The 18,995-nt window shown below is 38.8% G+C and overlaps 1 protein-coding gene across 3 annotated transcripts in view; it reads left to right on the top strand.

The window, feature by feature from the left end:
* The window catches only part of KCNQ5 (potassium voltage-gated channel subfamily Q member 5), a 283,926-nt gene extending 265,220 nt beyond the window's left edge, over positions 1-18,706 (top strand). For 2 of the 3 annotated variants that reach the window (XM_027745554.2, XM_027745555.2), the window contains 4 exons: positions 7,952-8,060; positions 16,065-16,196; positions 17,027-17,153; positions 17,505-18,706. In XM_027745554.2, coding sequence (XP_027601355.1) covers positions 7,952-8,060; positions 16,065-16,196; positions 17,027-17,153; positions 17,505-18,446 — 1,310 coding nt within the window. In that variant the 3' untranslated portion in view covers positions 18,447-18,706. The remainder of the gene's footprint in view (positions 1-7,951; positions 8,061-16,064; positions 16,197-17,026; positions 17,154-17,504) is intronic. The other variant, XM_027745557.2, reaches the window with a different exon arrangement.
* Positions 18,707-18,995: the final 289 nt, after the last annotated feature.

An 18,995-nucleotide genomic window follows, 5' to 3' on the forward strand; every position in this document is an offset into this window, starting at 1 on the left:
AAATCATAGAATCATAGAATCATAGAATCGATTGGGTTGGAAAAGACCTCCGAGATCATCGAGTCCAACCCTTGGTCCAAATCCAGTCCATTTACTAGATCATGGCACTCAGTGCCACGTCCAATCTGCGTTTAAAAATCTCCAGGGATGGTGAATCCACCACCTCTCTGGGCAGCCCATTCCAATGCCTGATTACTCTCTCTGTAAAGAATTTTCTCCTGATATCCAACTTAAATTTCCCCTGGCGGAGCTTAAGCCCGTGCCCCCTTGTCCTATTGCTGAGTGCCCGAGAGAAGAGACCAACCCCCACCTGGCTAGAACTTCCCTTCAGGTAGTTATAGACGGCGATGAGGTCACCTCTGAGCCTCCTCTTCTCCAGGCTAAACAACCCCAGCTCCCTCAGCCTCTCCCCATAGGACTTATGCTCCAGTCCCTTCACCAGCCTTGTTGCTCTTCTCTGGACCCGCTCCAGCACCTCAATATCCTTTCTGAACTGAGGGGCCCAGAACTGAACACAATACTCAAGGTGTGGCCTCACCAACGCAGAGTACAGGGGAAGGATCACTTCCCTGCTCCTGCTGGCCACGCTATTTTTGATACAGGACAAGATCCCATTGGCCTTCTTGGCCACCTGGGCACACTGTTGGCTCATGTTGAGCTTCCTGTCAATTAGTACCCCCAGGTCCCTTTCTGCCTGGCTGCTTTCCAGCCACTCTGTGCCCAGCCTGTAGCGCTGCAGGGGGTTGTTGTGGCCAAAGTGCAGGACCCGGCACTTGGCTTTATTGAACTTCATCCCATTGGAATCAGCCCATCTCTCAAGTCTATCCAGATCCCTCTGCAGAGCCCTCCTGCCTTCCAGCAGGTCGACACTCCCTCCCAGTTTGGTGTCATCAGCAAATTTGCTGATGATGGACTCAATCCCCTCATCTAAATCATCAATAAAGATATTAAACAGGACTGGACCCAACACAGACCCCTGGGGAACACCACTGGTGACCGGCTGCCAGCTGGATGCAGCTCCATTCACCAGCACTCTCTGGGCCCGACCCTCCAGCCAGCTCCTAATCCAGGAGAGGGTACACTTGTCCAAGCCATGGGCTACCAGCTTTTCCAGGAGTATATTATGGGAGACGGTGTCAAAGGCCTTGCTGAAGTCTAGATAGACCACATCCACAGCCTTCCCCTCATCCAGCAGGTGGGTCACCTGATCGTAAAAAGAGATCAGGTTGGTCAGACAGGAATCAGGTTGGTCAGACAGGAAATCCTTTATGGCTTTTTAAAATACAAGACTCTCCTGTAGATACCTGAATCTAAAACTGCCATCCTCTTCTCTACCTTTGCCCCCATCTATGACCTCTCTCAATCACAGGACCTGGAAATCATCCAGGGTGCAGGACCTCTGAGGACCTTTCAGAAAATCAGACATATATCAGCTGATGTGTACTACAAGGTCTTGCAGGGACACAGTCAATTAGGTGTGACAATTAGCTCATTAGTCCACAGTTCCAGATATTATCATATGTATCTGCAATTTATTTTACAGTTTTAACTTCTTGTATGTGGTGTATATAAAATAACAGGGATGTGTATCTAAAAATATACTAAAATCATACATTTAGTGGCACCTAACCTTTTTCTTTCCCAGTCTTCTCACATGGCCATCTAAACTTGCTGTCTAATTTGCCACTATTTACAATAAGATCAGCCTTTTTAACTGCACAATTATTGTGCCTATAATGAATTGTTTTTGGAAAGTCTCCTGGTCCCGCATATCATCATTCAAAATTAAAAGGATTCCTTTTTAATTAAGTAGTGGGAGCTGTTCCATGAAATATTGCCAGTGCAGAAATTTTTGAGAAGCTAAATAATAACTAAAGATTACTGAGAGTTATTAGAAGGGAATGCTAGAATTTTAGATATCTGAACTTGCCTGCATTATATGATAACATATATAAATTAGGTTTCTGACCTTAAAAAATTGCACTTACAAAGAAAGGAGACTATACAATTACACCCAGAAAAACTTCCCACCGATCCTATCTTCCATTTTGACAAAATCGGAGGATTTTTCAGAAATGCTTTAACATATAAAATGTTGTTAGGGAAATTCTTTATGATATTCTACATCATATAGCATTGCAGTTACCAAATTCAAGTTCTGATGCCCCCTTCCCATCCCCATCTGGAATGCTTTGTCTGTTTCAGGAGAAGACAAGGAATGGGCTATGCATACAGCACTACTGCACTCCCCATCTGTACTGCCTGCACAGTAGAGGCTCGGGTCAAGCAGAAGGGAAAGGGAACTCCTACAAGCTTGTGCAGAAATGCTTCTCCTTACAGGAGGCACCAGTTTCCTTCCTTTCCCAAGAAATCCTTTCCAGCATGGAAATGGCAACTATTTCATAAAAGATCCCTGTAAACAATGTTTTCAAATTTTGTCATCCTTATTCCCTCTTTCTTAATTTTTTCACTTGGACACTGTTGTATACTACTAGGGATTTGGGTGTCATTTTCTAAACAAATATTAAGCATCTAATGTGAAGAGCACATCACGAAAGTACTTGTCCTGCCTCCTTCCTTCTTTCATGATTAGAAGAAAACCTTTCCTTTTGTGTAGTTTATGGGGGTTTTTTTCCAGAGATCAAGGAAATAAATACCCAATTCACTCCCTTGGGCCCCCTTTTTCTGGCCTCTGCTCTGGAAAGCACGTAAACATGGGCTGCTGCCTTTCCTGCTTTGGGGGAGCTTTGGGCATTCTTATTAAATACGTGATTAAGTTCCATCACAACTAGTGTGGCTTTTTGCAGTTGATTTTTTCTATGGAACTTAGCAAGCAATCACAGTAAAACAAATTAGGCGAACTATGTACTGAAAGAGAGTCATCTTATTGATGTTTTAAAGCAAAGGCAAATTGAAAAGAAAATCAGTTCTGGGGTAGTGAAGGGATTTTAAATTCATGGTTCGACAAACAGGAAAATAATGAGAGCTTGTGAAGAGGTGAGAAGTTTCATGAAACATATTTGAACAAAGGCACTAGGCTGAGACACGTTTCATTTTGATAAAGGGAAATTGCATGAATTATATGAACATAAACTATGAAGATGTTTGTACTTAGAATAATTTTTGAGGGGAAAAAAAGAGAGATTTTGTGAAACATTTGATGCCTTATAGCAATTGTGGTAATACTAAAAAATATGTACAGCATATCTCCATATTTTAGAGAACATAGGCTAAATCCTTAACTCACCACAGTATATGCTCAGTGTGAAGAAAAGTACTTCAAAGGCAAGATAAAACTGAGTGAAATACACCTACCTTGTAAACATCCTAGGCATTATGTAGAGTAGCAGAGCAGAGGCTCTATTTGCTTGCAAAAGGGACTGAAAGAACAGAATAACAAGAGTATTAAGCTGCCAGCATTGCTTCTTGAGCAAGGGGGGTCATCTGAGCTCAGTAGCCATGTAAGAGTAAGGCAGTTTGGAGTCTAAAGCAGATGCCTGGGCACCCCTGCTGCAGCAGACCTATGCATCAACACTTCCCATGGGGACAATCTGTTCTCAAAAAGCTTTGAATTTATGCCTAACTTTACTTGCCCAGAAGGTAGATGCATTGAACTATCCACTTGTTTTCTTTCTGACTACTCATGCAGAAAATAAGTGTCAAGATGAGTGTGTCACATTGGGGTGCCTTGCACTGCTGCTCTGGGCAGCCAAAGCAGCTCTGCACTTGAATGAGGCTTGCTGAACAGGGTAGAGAACAGGCTGTGGAGCTGCATTATGAATTGCTTGGACATCAGTTCCCAAGTCAAACTCTGGATTTTGAATGATAGATAAAGCCTATTGCTGGATCTAACTCAGAACCTGTGAAAATTAGACCACCATCCATTTTTCACCTTGAGTCACGTGTTACAATAAAAATCAGACTTTTTTTTCCAAATCTGTGGGTTTTAACCAAGTCAACACAACACTGTGTTGTACCATGAATAAATAGGAGTCATATGCAAGCTACCAACTTCAGGCACCTATTTAGGTTTTGCCATATCTAGAAGGCGGGTTCTCAGCCTCAGCAGAGTCATTTAAATCACCATGTGAAGAGTTCTAACTACATCCTATTCAATCAGAGTAAGATCCAGGTGCTTCTGAAGGCTTCGAAAAAGCAAGTAAAAAGGTTTGTGTTGGAATCACCATACCGGTCACTGTGTGAGAAGTACTTCCATAGAACTATCCATGGTGTCAGCACACACACTTATCAATGCTGGATTGTTGTTGCTAGCATATGGCTGTTCCCAGAAAACAAAGAGTACAAAATCTTTTTGATTCTGTTAGACAGGTAGATAATTACTTGAATGTTACTGACAGTGAAAGCAAGGAGCTATGAGAGTGATCAGAGCAGTGTCACAGTTTTGCCAATGCCAAAGCATTTTATTAAACACCAGAAAACACTTCTAAGAAAGGACACATGATGTTTACAGAGGTAATAATCCAAGCCTTGTGCATAACTTGTGCACAGAGCCATATGAAAGGCAGCTACAAACTTCTAAATTTTCTGTTGGTGACATAATGTTTCAGAACAGTGTAATTTTTTTGCCTGTTCATTTGGGGTGATCATTAATGACTAGAGTTTGCACAAAGAATGAATAAACACTGTGACAAACAGGGAAATATCAAGACAATTTTACTGCCTTGTGCATACCTCTTCTATGTCTTGATAATTGCTACTTTGCTGTGTGACTGGTCTTCAGGAAGAAAGAGGAAGAAATTAAAAAGCAGCAAAGATCAGACTGTAGCCCAAGGTAAATAATGTCAAAGATCGTAAGACAATGGTGGATGCCTCATCAGTTGTGAAATAAACACTTTGTTTAGGATCAAAACACATACTGAATTGTAAATATGCTGGTATTAGAAAGGTGGAATTGTTTCTGGATTGTCAAATGGACTGACAGGCCTTCTTACAGAGACTTGCAGGGGTTTGTCTAACTGTGTGTTGAGATGCTTTGGCCATCATTGAGACGATATTCATAAGCAGCCCAAACAACAGACCTGAAAGCCCTGCTTAGCTAGTGGTAGAGGTTCCTCGAGAAAAAGAGGGACCAAGGCTAACCCTCGGAAGGCCTGGAAGAGCAGCCATGCTCATGCAGAGCAGCTGCTGCCCAAAGTTCCTTGTGGAACCCACATGGACCATCACAGCCACCCCAATGGAGAGCAGGAGACACAGACAAGGGGCACGGGGAAGGATGAAGAAGTAGACATGTGCAGGGCTAGACATAAGCTGGTACTGGGGCGCCTACCTGCCCTGTTAGTGCTTGGGGAGGGCTTTCCCTGGGAACAGACAGCAGCTTGGAGGCTGTAGCTTAGCCCCATCTGGGAACTGCCAGGGATTTGAACAGCTGGAGCTGCTAAAGCAGACAAACTGACCCCAACTCAACCCTGACCTCAAGGATGAACTCGAGAGGGACAGAAGGGATGCAAGTACATCTCACCTCGTAACTATGTGGTACACAACATGAGCTTCCACTGGAAAAATTCATCAGAATGTGAACTTTGATTTCAGTGGTGTTTTAAGCTGGAATTTTTTCTCCAAATTGCTACTATGCATTTCCCAAACTTTTTCCCAGGTCTACTCAGTGTTCTAAAGAGACATGACTGTTTCCCATACAAATCAAACAAGGTTTATAGGTTTTTACAAGCTTTATTGACATGTGGTATTGAGTGTCTGCCATAATTAGGGAAATTCATATCAGTGGAATATTAGAAAGAAAAAAGGTGATTTATTAGGAGCAGCATCTCTTCTTAAAGCTGGCTTAAATTTATAAGAATTTTCCAGCATCTGTCTAAAGATTTTGCTGACTTTTGTATTCCCAAGGGAGCAATAATTGCACCACACTGTTCTCAAAACAGTTCTGTAAAGATATACCATGTTAAGGAAGCCCTTTTATTAATGACACTGTACTTGGCAGTGATATAACCATTCAGAAACATGTTTATTTTAAACTTTCAAGTTGGAATCTCCTGTTTCACTGGGTTTACATGGTTATAGCTCTTGTGTTCTTAGCAGAATTTTTCCTAACTTATACTGGCATAAGAAAATAGATTCAAACCTTAGAGAGGCACTGGAAACACCAGTAGCATAAAAAGCTCTGTTTTTAATATGGTACTTATAAATGAGGGGGGAGATTTCCACACTGGGAGAGGTAACTGGAGAGGCTGATCAGATGTGACACCTGGAAAGTTAGTGTTGTGGAGTACTTAGCACGTTCTGAGGGGGGAGTTTAGGTAGTGTATATACCTATCAAACTAATTGCATAGTTTATTTTAGCTAGTCACATTTCTGGGTAGGGATCCATGTGTTATTGAGGCAGGATAGGCAGAGAGATGTATATTTTATCAATAAGATAAGCCAGTAGGAAAACTCATGAAAGAGTGCAAAGAAAAAGCACTCCTGACATCATTGTAGGCATGACTTATAGTAATAGCATGGAAGGAGAGATTTCAAAGTTTTGTATGAAGATATTCTACTTTTACTATTACACTTTTACAATTTAAAAATTAATTTTTTGTGGTCACATTTGATTTTTTCATGTTGACTTAAACATATTATCTACGTGGCTATAAGCCATCCTTCTTATTAAACTGATCTGCCAAAGATAGAATCACCTGTTCTTCAAAGCTACAGATGTTCCTTATAAAAGTACCTGTTCCCAAGAGTAATGAACTACTCAGAGTCATTTAAAAAAAAAAATTAGTATGCCTGAACATTAAATCTGTGAAGAAAACAATGCAGCAATACCAGTTCCTGAAAATGCTGTACAATGCTGTTCATGCCAAGATAGCATTCCTATTAGATTTAGAAGGTACCATGAAATTTTCAGGCACTTCTGGCTGACAAATAATATTTTTCATCTTTAATTTGCAGTTTCCCTGAAAAAGGAACTTGAAAAAATGTCCTCTAACCATTTGTGTCTGACTGTGCTTTAAGTCTGCTAATAGAAGCCCCTGAAATGGTTTACTTGAAGTGTTTCTGAATGACTAAATGTATGTTTTAAATAACAGCATGAATGTAGGCAAGGACATAGAACTGGGAAGAAATCTCCTCTCTTACTGAGGGTTACTGAATCCCATCCTTTTTTTCTGTGTTTCATGTCATTCTTTCATTTTACGCTCTCTTCCTCATGAAGCAGAGACATTTATACGATGAAATACACTGGCCTTAAGTGAAATTCTTCACCTGGGCACTTGGACTTTATGCAGTTGAAAGATTATTTGGGACAAAAAAATACCTATCCTCAAGAATTTTCCTGTACTTCATGTACCTTCAAAACATATATGATGTATGGGCATCTGTGACCCTGCCCTTCTTGCTCCATTTGCATTCCAGCACATTTTAAGTTTGTAAGCCTCTTGGTCATACATCAGTACCTGTTTTATTTGCGTATTCAGGTACAGTGGGCAGGTAAAAAGGTGCTTTGTTTATTTTCACCTGTAATAAAATGTCGGATCATTCCACCACCTCCTTATTAAATGAAATGGATCTTCTCCTTTGTCCTCAATGTCAAGTTGATCCACAGTGGTAACACAGCAACGATAAAACTTCAGGGTCTTCTGATTCTGCCATTACATCTGTTAGCTCACCATCTTTTTCTTGTACGACAGAGAATGTGATGAAAAACCATGGGACATCAGGAATAGACATCCTGGTACTCAAATATTATTTATTTAAAAAATAACAGGGAATTCTTCCTTCTAATTTTTACACTATTTACACTGGGACTACCAAGGCGTTTATGACACAAGCAGACACACACAGGTGCATTATACAGTTTGCAAACTGATGAAGCTCTGTCATACTTGATTTGTAGTCTTTATTTTTCCAGAACCACTGTGCAAGCTGTTCAAAAACACTAAGGAAGAGATTTTTAAATGCATCTTGTTCAGTCTGCTCTTGCATTTTGCAGCTGACACAAGTCTTGGAACAGATGATGTTTATGATGACAAAGGGTGCCAGTGTGACGTGTCAGTAGAAGATCTCACCCCTGCTCTTAAAACTGTCATCAGAGCAATCAGGTGAGTAAAAAGTACTGAGTTAATAAATATTTGAGATTCCTTTGGTTATGATACTAATAAACTGCATATCAGTTCATAAAATGATTGTTCGTTAAACTTATTACGTAGCTAATGCTAATATACTATGCTTCCTTTTTATCAGTATTTTAGTTAAATTAAAATATTTTATAGGTTCTGTTATCAGCTTTTCAATATCTAAAACTGTTATATGATTTTACACAGAAAAGAAAGAGAGTAATGGATATAATTTCCATTATATTTCCTGTAATCCAAATACAGTTTGATGTAATTCTACTGAATGTGTATCACCTTGCCTGGAAAAGTTATTTCCTTTAAAAGTGTATGGCTGTATTTCATTTCCATATTCCTGAAACTGTCATAAGACTTCTATTGCAAATTTCTTCTGGTAAGAGCAGAATAATTACATTCATTCAGTTGTGCAAAGCCTTGCCTACCACTATCTACTGAACTAAATATAACCCAAATAATTTAAAACTGATAGTCTCCTTATTTTCCAAGAAAGCAGCAAACTACATTGGAACTTATAAAATTATCTGTATTGAAAGTTTAAATTTAGCATTCACACTCTTGAGAATGCCAAGGCTCTACACGTTCCAGAATATTTTGAAGTGCAAATTCTGACAGGTAAAATCACCACCATAAAGTGTACAGCAACAAGCAAGGAGAGTTCAAGCAGGTTATTCCCAGTCACTGCATCACAGCTACATCAGTGTCCAGCACCCTTCTTGCAGGCAGGCAGGCAGGCAGGCAGACAGGCAGCAGCCAAAAGGAATTTCTGCAAAAACCTACAAAAAGATTATGTTTTCCTGCAGGGCAACTCTTGCCTGAGTCTTCTCAGCACCATAGCAAAAAAAACCCTCAAGGTTTTTATCAGTTAATTTCATACAGTGATAGCCTATGGGTTACTTGTATTTCCTTCCCCTTTTTCCGCTGATTAAAATGAAGACAGACATGAGTAAGGCTGTTTCTAAAACTTTTCTACTAGCACAGAGAGCTTGACAGATAAATTGCAGACATCTTTTCCAACCATTTTTCCAACCTTCCTGGAAATGACCTCACAGAACGTGTCAGATACCAGGCCTGTGCCCACAGCCACTGCAACTGGCAACTCAAATGTCACTGATGAGAACCGTCTCTTGCCAGAAATGTTTCAGCAGGTGACAGAAATCCTTCTACACAGTGGACACTCACCTACAAGGCAAGCCTATTCCCTCAAATGGAAAATGCTCAAATTAGGAACAATTAGCACAGTCCATTGACTTCAGTGCCAAAGATTCTTCTCTGCGATGCTGCATTTTAAACAGACTGGTTGACTCTTGGCTCTTGCACCTTGATAATTGTACAGGCAAGCAATATCACTGATCATCTCATTCTTAATACGATCCAAATTCCTTGAAGCTTGTTTTCTAAGGTGCCACTGAATTGTTCAATGCATCATCTGCATTTTTGCTTGGTTCTCTTGGTCATTATCAGTTCAAATGGAAAGTAACCAAACATGAAGTACATAGCTGGCAAATTTTCTCCACAGTGCCATTCACAGAATTGTTCTAATAAGAAGAGCAAAGATGCAAGAATTTGATTGTTTCATTCATGCACCACTTAACTAATGAGAATTAATTTTTTAGATTATCTCCCACTGTTCTCTGCATGGTTGGCTTACCAGAAAAGCAACTAATTTCAACACTGAGGCTGAGAATAAGAATCTCCACTTGATATCAATTAGCCATGATTCTCTCCCACCTCCTTCCAAATGTTAGCATTTCACTAGATTACAAGCGACACATACATCTTGCTTCATAAACATACCTTTTTTTGACCTGTGTAAAGCAGTAACATGCCATGATCTTCAGACTTCTGTTAAATGCTACACTTTAATCTCTCAAAATTAAGAGACTGATAATTCAGTTCATCAGGTATCTGATACACCTCTTTCTGATTATTCAGAGTATCTGTTACCTGGGATCTATGCAACATCTGAAGAAGGATCTGAGACTCTGTATAGTAACTGTAGAATTTCAAGATGATAACATCTGCCTATATGGAAACTTTGTGCCTCATTTTGAAGTTTGTTTTTAGAAACGGCTTTAAATTGCAAAGGCAGTGGGGGAGGGTGAAGGCTGTTTTTCCCTTTATGCTGGTGTACAGAAGCAGGTGAAGACAAGAAGGCACTTGCATAGCTTCATGAAACACTTTGAAAAGACCCCAAATATAAACACAGACAATTGAATCCATTCTTGATACATCAACTTGAAAAATTGTAATAAAGGAAAATAATTATTTTTCACTGCTTAGAGATGGGTATAAATTGTTTTACAATTACACTAATGGCCCTTTTGTTTTGGGGAGGAAATTAAATTAGCCAAATTAATTCATGCCTGTGGGTTTACAGAGGTAGGTCCTCTCTCAGTTTTGGAATCAAATGATTTGAACTTGGGTTTTTTTCTGTGAAAGGAGCCTAAAATATACTGCTTATTCTCAGGTTGGACAGCCTCAAAATAGCAAAGGACAAAAACTGGTTTATTTCTAGTCTTTAATTTTAATAATTTCAAAGCGTACTGCTTCAGTTTTGACCCTGTTTACTTACATTTTCTCCAGGACTACTTTATTGTTCAAAACAACTTCTTGATTTTAAATAAACAAATGCCCAAACTTTCATTTTGAAATGGTCAAAACAGACGACAGAGAAAATAATCCTTTCCTGACAAAGTTATTACCATTTTGGCCCTTTCCAAAAAAGATAGGACTCTTAACCAGTCCTACTAAGACCCTTAAGGCAGACCTGTCTGGTAACATGTTAAGCTGTCAACCTGCTCTCAAAGCCTCCTAAGGTGAGTCTTTCATCTCCTGTGCTGCCTCCTCCATCCCCCTTAATACAAGCTCTCTGTGAGGCAAGATCAACTGAAGGAGTAGGGAAAGTAAGGAAAAGCTGCTCAATGCATTTTAAGTGTTGGGTAAGTAGGGGACAGATGGGTAGTGTGGTGAAAGATGATGTGCTCCACAGCATGCCTTGAGCCAGAGCAGGACCAGTCCTACTCCTCTGCAGCCTCTGGCTGGGATCAGAGCAGTGCACAAAGCAGTTTCTGCTAGCAGGACACTGAGCCTTTGTGCCAACAGGTTTTGTAGCACTATATTCAACTGTCCCCAGTCTTGTCGTGAACAAAAAGCCACTAATATCCTGCAGAGTTCCAGGAGCTTAACAAAACCTATTAAATTTTCCAGCTCTGTTAGTTCAGAACGATGAATGTGTATAAAAGAGACTAAAAGGAAGATGAGGATACCTTGTTTCCATATATTGTGATATCTCTGATCATTTTCCATAGCAAGAGGCACGCACTTCTATAATACGCTCCACAATGGAAATCATGGAATTACTTCACTATTTACGGAATATAAAATAACATTTGAGAAGCATAAATAAATATGCAGTAGAAATAACTGCAATGGCAGGAAGATGAACGTACTGACGTAACAGGTTTTTTCTCTCTTTAGTGATTGCAAAGATATGTTTTCATTTGTTGTTAATAAAAAAAATAATAAATGTAGCTAAACATAATGAAACTTGATAGTTCTTGAGCTGATAAGCTGTATAGTTGAATAGTCATACATATTTAATAGACAAAGATGAAAAACATAATTTACCATTTATGTTCAGTCATTGCAATGTTTCTCAAACACCTATAAAATGTATTTTTAGCAGCCTCTATGAATTTGTTCAGTGTGATGTTTCAGAATCCCCTTTTTCTTTTAAAACCAAACACAAAATATACAAATGTATATTTTCTGCCCAGATGCTCTTCAGAGCCTAGGAAAGACTCTTAGGTATGTCTTTGGCTAGGACAGCACCGTGCTTGGGAAAAAACAATATCTCTGCCTCTAGGGAATGGATTAGCCAGGTCAAGACCTGAGAGAGGAGGCAATTTTTACTCATTCACCCCACAAGTAGTAGAACTGTCTCTTAAGCACGTTTGTCTGTTGGCATCTCTATAATGGATCCTGATCTCTTCTGCACATTGCTGTTTTACCACGACAAAGGGTTATTTGGCAAGGTAAGGATAGAGAGACAGAGGAACCACCACAGCTAGATCTCTTTGCACCTGCTTTCCTGATGGAGTAGGTGAGCAAACAACCTGTGGTCACCTCATCTAGCTATGGGTAAAACAACCTACCTGTCTTTTAATATTCAAGGCAGTAACTATGTATGATTCTACCTGAATCCCAGTAGAATGAAACTCTGTTTCTTCCTGAGACAGTGACAAGACTGACAAGACACACGTTTAAAACTAATAACATGAGTATGAAAGGGCTGCACAGAGGATTAGGAATGTTCTAACTTGGTGCCTGTCTCAGCAAAGTTCACTAAATGACAGACAGAACAGCTTTTAATAATGGAAGGGTCAACATGAATGGAAACAAAAATGCAGTGAATGCCATAGAAGGTATGCAACCTGCATTTACAGAAAACACTGTAACTTTAGAGCAGTGCTGATCCTGCATTTGAGAACCGAGAAATGAAATGGGAGCTGCTTTTTGCTGCTGGAGTCAATAAGACAACATTTGGTATTGGACCTGTAACTTTCCACAAATTATCAGGGTACTTATCTTATCAAGATAAGATTAGTGAGACCTGTGGTTTAGACATTAATTCTACAAAGCACTTTTACGTATTGGTCTGCTTTTTTTTCTGCTTTCCTCTGGATGCATCACTGAAACAAGCTACTTTTTTTGGCTAATTCTTACCAGAAAATTGTCGTCCTTGTGATTTGGGTGGGTTTACAAACATGTATTGTCTATCACATTAGATTTGAGTTATAAAACATCACCGCACTACATGTCATACAGCGATTTAAACATGCAAACAGTGTTTTAAAAAGTCATGGGGACTACGGGGCTTTGTTGTTTGGGGTTGATTCCTACTTTCAGTCACTGCTGCCAGATCAGTACCAGCAGTTCCGTGCAGTCAGTGGCGGTTCGGCTCGGTATATGATGGGTCTTGTTTGCCCCCTGGTGGTACCGCTGGAAATGACAACCCGGGCTCGTTTGCCCTGTCCCTCCTGTCCTAAGGGCTGCTGCTCCAAATAATTTGAGTACGCATAACTTTGTGCTCATTTTCTCCTCTTTGTAGGGGAAGGTTACGCTCCTGTGCCTGCAAAATTGAGCCCTTTGTTTTTATCCCACAGGAACATACACTCTACAAAATTATAATAATCTATCGAGATGGGTGTTCAAGCATATAGAATCATAGAATCATAGAATGGCTTGAGTCAGTTGGAAGGGATCTTCAAGATCATCTAGTTCCAACGCCCCTGCCAAGGGCAGGGACACATCCTGCTAGACCAAGTTGCTCAAAGCCCCATCCAGCCTGGCCTTGAACACTTCCAGGGATAGAGCATCCATAGCTTCTCTGGGCAACATGTTCTAGTGCTTCACCATCCCCACAGTAAAGACTACAATTACAGCCAATCACATAGTTATTTCAAGATATAGGAAGCCAACTGAGTTTTAAAAACTGACAGTAAATAACTATGGAAATTCATCCAAATTTAATAACTGCAAAGCAGTTGCTAGGCTCCATCACTGAAAGAATCCAGGGGTTTTTTCTTAATTAACTTGCAGGGTTTTAAAATGCCAGTCTTTTATAACACTTCAGGGGTTTTTTGCACAGTTTATGTAAATTTTTGTATATTTGAAGAAAAAGAAGTAAGCAATATGGGTTTGTTCCAAACTCTGCTTAAGTTAATTAAGATGGAATCACATGAGCTAATACCTAAACCAGAAATAGTACAGTTACACCTCACTGATATAGCTGTGATGCTTTCAGTTCTGTGTTTGAATACTGAACATTATGAACAAACTGCCTTGATTAGCAAAAAAAAAGTGTTACAAAGCTGCAAAGCAGTAATGAAGACTTTTGTGCACGCAGATTAAAAAGTTTCCATAGCTGTTAATAAAAATTAGTCTTCCGTCTCTTCTCTTGTAAAATCACCCAGTTGTGGTAAATTCAGTTTTGTTCAATTATGGCTCTGCTTTATTTCTAATAGAGTTTCATAGTTTTACTGTATCAAGAGCATGAGGTAAAAAACTGTGGCCACAAAAACATAATAACAACAACAACATTATGATACCGTCTTGTATGTCAGCTACATAATTTATTCTTTGTAACCTAAATAAAGAACTAGATTCCAGAAGATTAGGTTGTCAGGGTCTTATGAACTGAACATCTTGGCATCATTTGACAGCTAAAAGAAAATAAAATCGGCATCCCAGATTCATCCCAGCTTCAGAGGCCTTCAGACTACAAAAGATGCCAAAGGCCATTGGTCTGTTGAACCAGCTGGCAATGCAAAAAGAGGAAAGTGCATCATCTGATATATTTAAAACCGCATGGAGATCAGTCCTGAACTGTCAAGGTGATGAACTACTCCTAAAAGGCCTTTTCCATTTTTAATTTCTATTATCAGAATCATAGTTCAAGCTCTATACAAGTGACAAACAATTTCAATTTTTAACTGAAAGTTACCAGAATGGGAAATATCAACAGTCTAAGCACTGTGAGAAAAGGCTGACATTATTTGAAAGAATATTTATGTATGATTAAAAATCAGTAGAGGATCACTCTATACTATCAAACTCTACATACCTATTATCATAATGTCTCTCCTAACTACATGAAGTATGTTTTTTTCTAAAAACTAAAACATTACTAATCTATTTTTATCAGAGAGTGAGAGCCATGTTTTGATTTTTATTACAATTTGTTGTCTTACATCTGCCAAATACATATTATAATTAGCACAAAGGGAATATATTATCGTGAACTATTGGCATTTGGAATAGGATACCAATTTACTGTCTCTGCTTTTTTAATTGCAATAGATAGCAAATATCAGCAGTTTGGCTCTAATGGGAATTCATAAGCTCTGTGGTACAGACCGGAATAGCTAACACACCTGATGCCTTGGCTTCTCTCCTAGTTCTTGCATGGAACTCTTCTCTCTTCTCCAGTTCTTATGTAAACCAAGGAAAACTTCAGGTTTTACCAGCTAACCTGGAAAATAATCTCGCTGTCATTTAGTTTCCGAATTTGTCATTTCTATTATTTAAAATTTACAATTTAATATCAAGCTTTTCATTCTAAGAAGAGCTACTCAGTGGACATCACATGCTCACATATCACAAACCACACAAACTTGTGAAATTCTCACATTAAAAAAAATGCCATTCATCAATTTTGGATATTTACTGTTATCTGAAACTTAGTATTCTGCAGTAAAATTCATGAAAAAATCATGAATGCTAATTAAGCAACAATTTCAATATATTGCAGTAGGGAACAAATGTAAAAACTTCTGCAAAATTTGATCTTAAGTCAGGCAAATAAATTAAAAACAAATTCTTAGGCCTGAATGTCAGTTAAAAAATAAAAACTGATGAAGAATGAAATGGGTGCATAAAATTATTTTTTTTACCAAAGTAGAGAGCTAGAACTTAAAATGAATAAGAGAATACTATTAGCTATGCTTGTGTAATCCACTCATTAGAGAAATCTTTTGTCTATAAAGAAAAGAAACCTTATCTCTTTAAAGAAAAGAAGTAGCGTAAGCACAAATGTAGTTTACAGGATATCCCGCTCTAGGTCAGTGGAACTAATCCCAGTTTTAAGTTAGGCATATAGTTCAGTATATTTCATATTAGCCACCTAACATATAAAAACCAAACAGGTATATACTGATATATTAAACATGCTCTGCAGTTGTTAAAATAGTATTACTTGAACTTTCTTAAACAGCAATTCAAAGGGATAGCTACAGCACATTTGTACAAGCGCATTTGTACTTGCACATTTTTACTTACAAAAACAATTGTGTAAAAGCTCTATTAAAATACCTTCCATTTAAAAAATAGCTATCAAATTTTGTCAGTGAAATATATCATATTGTTTCATAACTGTTGAAAATTAATCTGTGAAATGCTTTTTACCCACAGAATTATGAAATTTCATGTCGCAAAGAGAAAGTTTAAGGAAACACTTCGCCCGTATGATGTCAAAGATGTCATTGAACAGTATTCAGCAGGTCATCTAGACATGTTATGCAGGATTAAGAGTCTTCAGTCACGGTAAGGAAAGAATTAGTCCTACGCATAAGCATCTAATGTCATTCACTGCATACTGTATACTGGCAAAGTTCAACATTTCTGTGTTACACAGCCTCTCTTTCCGTGAACACAGCTGAGCCAGAAATGTAATTGTGGGCAAAACCAAACCAAAAAACTTGTATCTAAACTGTCCTCAGAAAATGGAAGTCTGAACAATAGAAAAGGTAATCTTTTATCTGTAAAGTGCATTTGCAAACAAGGAATTTAGTCAGGAGGCTGCCAAAAGGATGAGGAAGATATATGCCTTTCTCCCACTCGAGGTCTTCTCTTTTCACATAAAAGAAATTGGGAACTACTGGTAACGTAGTATTTATGTAGGTTTTGTGCTATAGATTCCTGGCAATGGTAATTAAGAAAAAAAAAAAACCACAACATTTTATCATATTTACCATTATCAGTATCAGGGCTGAGATTCCTGCTTCAAACTCATAATTCCTCCAGGACTGGAGGCTGTTGTTAGGATGGGAAAGCTGAGGGTGGCACTGGTATGTCTGTTCCTCCACAACATCAGGCTGCTAGAGAGGCCACTTCTTCCCTCCCCCTTTCAGCAAGTCTAGCCTTGGCTCTCCCAGATGATGGCTAACTTCTGGCCCCTGGTTAGTGCCAACAAAAAAGAAAAGCGGTCTCAAATGCTCAAAATTCATTCCTTTTGGGGTTTTTTTATGTTTGTCTTCTTTTTCAAGTGCTTTTTTGAAGTACTGTGATTTTCATTTTTAATGTATGGATATAGCAAACACTTCCATATCATCACTGGTTTCAGGAATTGCAGCGGCTTTTGATTTCTCTTACAGCGTTGACCAAATTCTTGGGAAAGGACAAATCACAGCAGATAAAAGAACCAGAGAAAAGAATCCTGCAGAGAATGAGACAACTGATGACCTCAGTATGTTAGGGCGGGTAGTCAAAGTGGAGAAACAGGTAGAGTGATTATCTGTGTTGCTTGGTCTTGCTTTATTGCTCATGCCTATTCTGTACTTCATTGCCAGTTTCGAAAGCTGAACAGGTAAAATATTTGTTCTTAATATCTGCTTCATTTATATGTTGAAGTAAAGTTTATATGGATCGTATTACCTTAACCTTTTTGTCCCTTTTATAACCTTGCTTGTGAAAAACGTACATGGTTTTTGACGTTCTTTTTCAAGGGTCAATAGCATACACCAAGACCTCTTCATTTTTCTCTTCAGCAGTCACATTTTCTCTTTGCTTGGGTTCCAAACATTTTAAATTAGTATTTGCTACTAATGTCAACCTTTTCCTCTCTTTCTATAGGTACAATCCATTGAGTCAAAATTGGACTGTCTATTAGATATTTATCAACAAGTTTTGCGAAAAGGATCTGCATCTGCGCTCACTTTGGCTTCATTTCAAATGCCAGCTTTTGAATGTGAGCAGACTTCTGATTATCAGAGTCCATCAGACAGCAAAGATTTATCTAATTCTGCACAAATTAGTGGATGTGTATCCAGATCAGCTAGTGCCAATCTGCCTCGTGGCCTACAGCTTATACTGACACCAAATGAATTTAGCACTCAGGCTTACTATGCTTTCAGTCCAGCTATGCATAGTCAAGCAACACAAGTGCCAAATGATGGACCTGCAACAGTTAATAATACATCAAACCAAATAAACCAGGCAACCAAGCCAGCAACTCCGACAACATTACAAATACCACCTTTCTCATCAATGAAGCATATCAATAAGCCTGAGCCTGTTCATATTATTCCTGTAACCACACAGGAAAATATTTCCAATGTCACCGCTTGCCTTGTTGCATCAAAGGATAATGGACGAGTTGCACAGCCCAGTGCAACAAAGGATCTCACGTGGAGAAAAAGTCTGGATACAGAGGGGGAACCTTTGCTCTCAGTTAAACCTGTGGTGCAAATGGACTTAGGAAAATCTTTATCTGTACAAAATCTTATACAGTCTACAGAAGAACTGAATATACAGATTGCTGGCAGTGACTCCAGTGGTTCTAGAGGTAGCCAAGACGTATACTCCAAATGGAGGGAGTCAAAATTATTTATAACTGATGAAGAGTTGGAGACAGAGGCAGGAACAGAGACTACTGAAGCCATCTCACGCCCATTAGTGGAAACAACTCTCTCTGCTGACTCTCTAAGGACTGGAATATCAAGGTCATCTCAAAGCATCTGCAAGCCAGGGGATGGTACAGAAGCACTCAATCTGCTCCATGTCAAACTTAAATAACAGCTTGCTGGCTTTCTTCATTGGCTGGTTCATTCCTCTAGTCATACATATCATAGCATGAACTGTTTTGAAAGCCTTTTTAATAAGATAAAATCACAAAAATCGGGATGAATCTGCAAAGCAGTTGAATGAGCCCATATTTCCTAGCTGCATGAAAATGCATGTTTAATTGATGGCTAGCATCCAAATTTACACCTACAGTATGGTAGCCTTTGATGAAGTACGGTAGGTTTAAATAATGAGTTGCCTACAAAGCTAATGCTGCAGGATGTATCAAAAAGAAAAAAAAAATCAAAAATTTGAGCATTTAGACATAGTGCCGTCGCTACAGGGCAGAAGTAAAAATTGTAAGGTTTAAAGCACTTTGCTTCTGAACTAATTAAATATATATATATAACGTCCTGATTTAGATGATAGTTTATGTTTACAACAAAAAATTATCTACAGCTGCTAGCAAGGTACCAAGGAAATCAGTAATATGGCTAGAAATGCGGGGTTAGAAATGGCTGCCAGTTGCAAGATACACATATTTGCTCATCATTAATCAGT

The sequence above is a fragment of the Pipra filicauda genome, unplaced genomic scaffold (assembly GCF_003945595.2).
Source record: "Pipra filicauda isolate LSUMZ 115617 unplaced genomic scaffold, ASM394559v2 scaffold425_size644529_pilon, whole genome shotgun sequence".
Classification (NCBI taxonomy): domain Eukaryota; kingdom Metazoa; phylum Chordata; class Aves; order Passeriformes; family Pipridae; genus Pipra; species Pipra filicauda.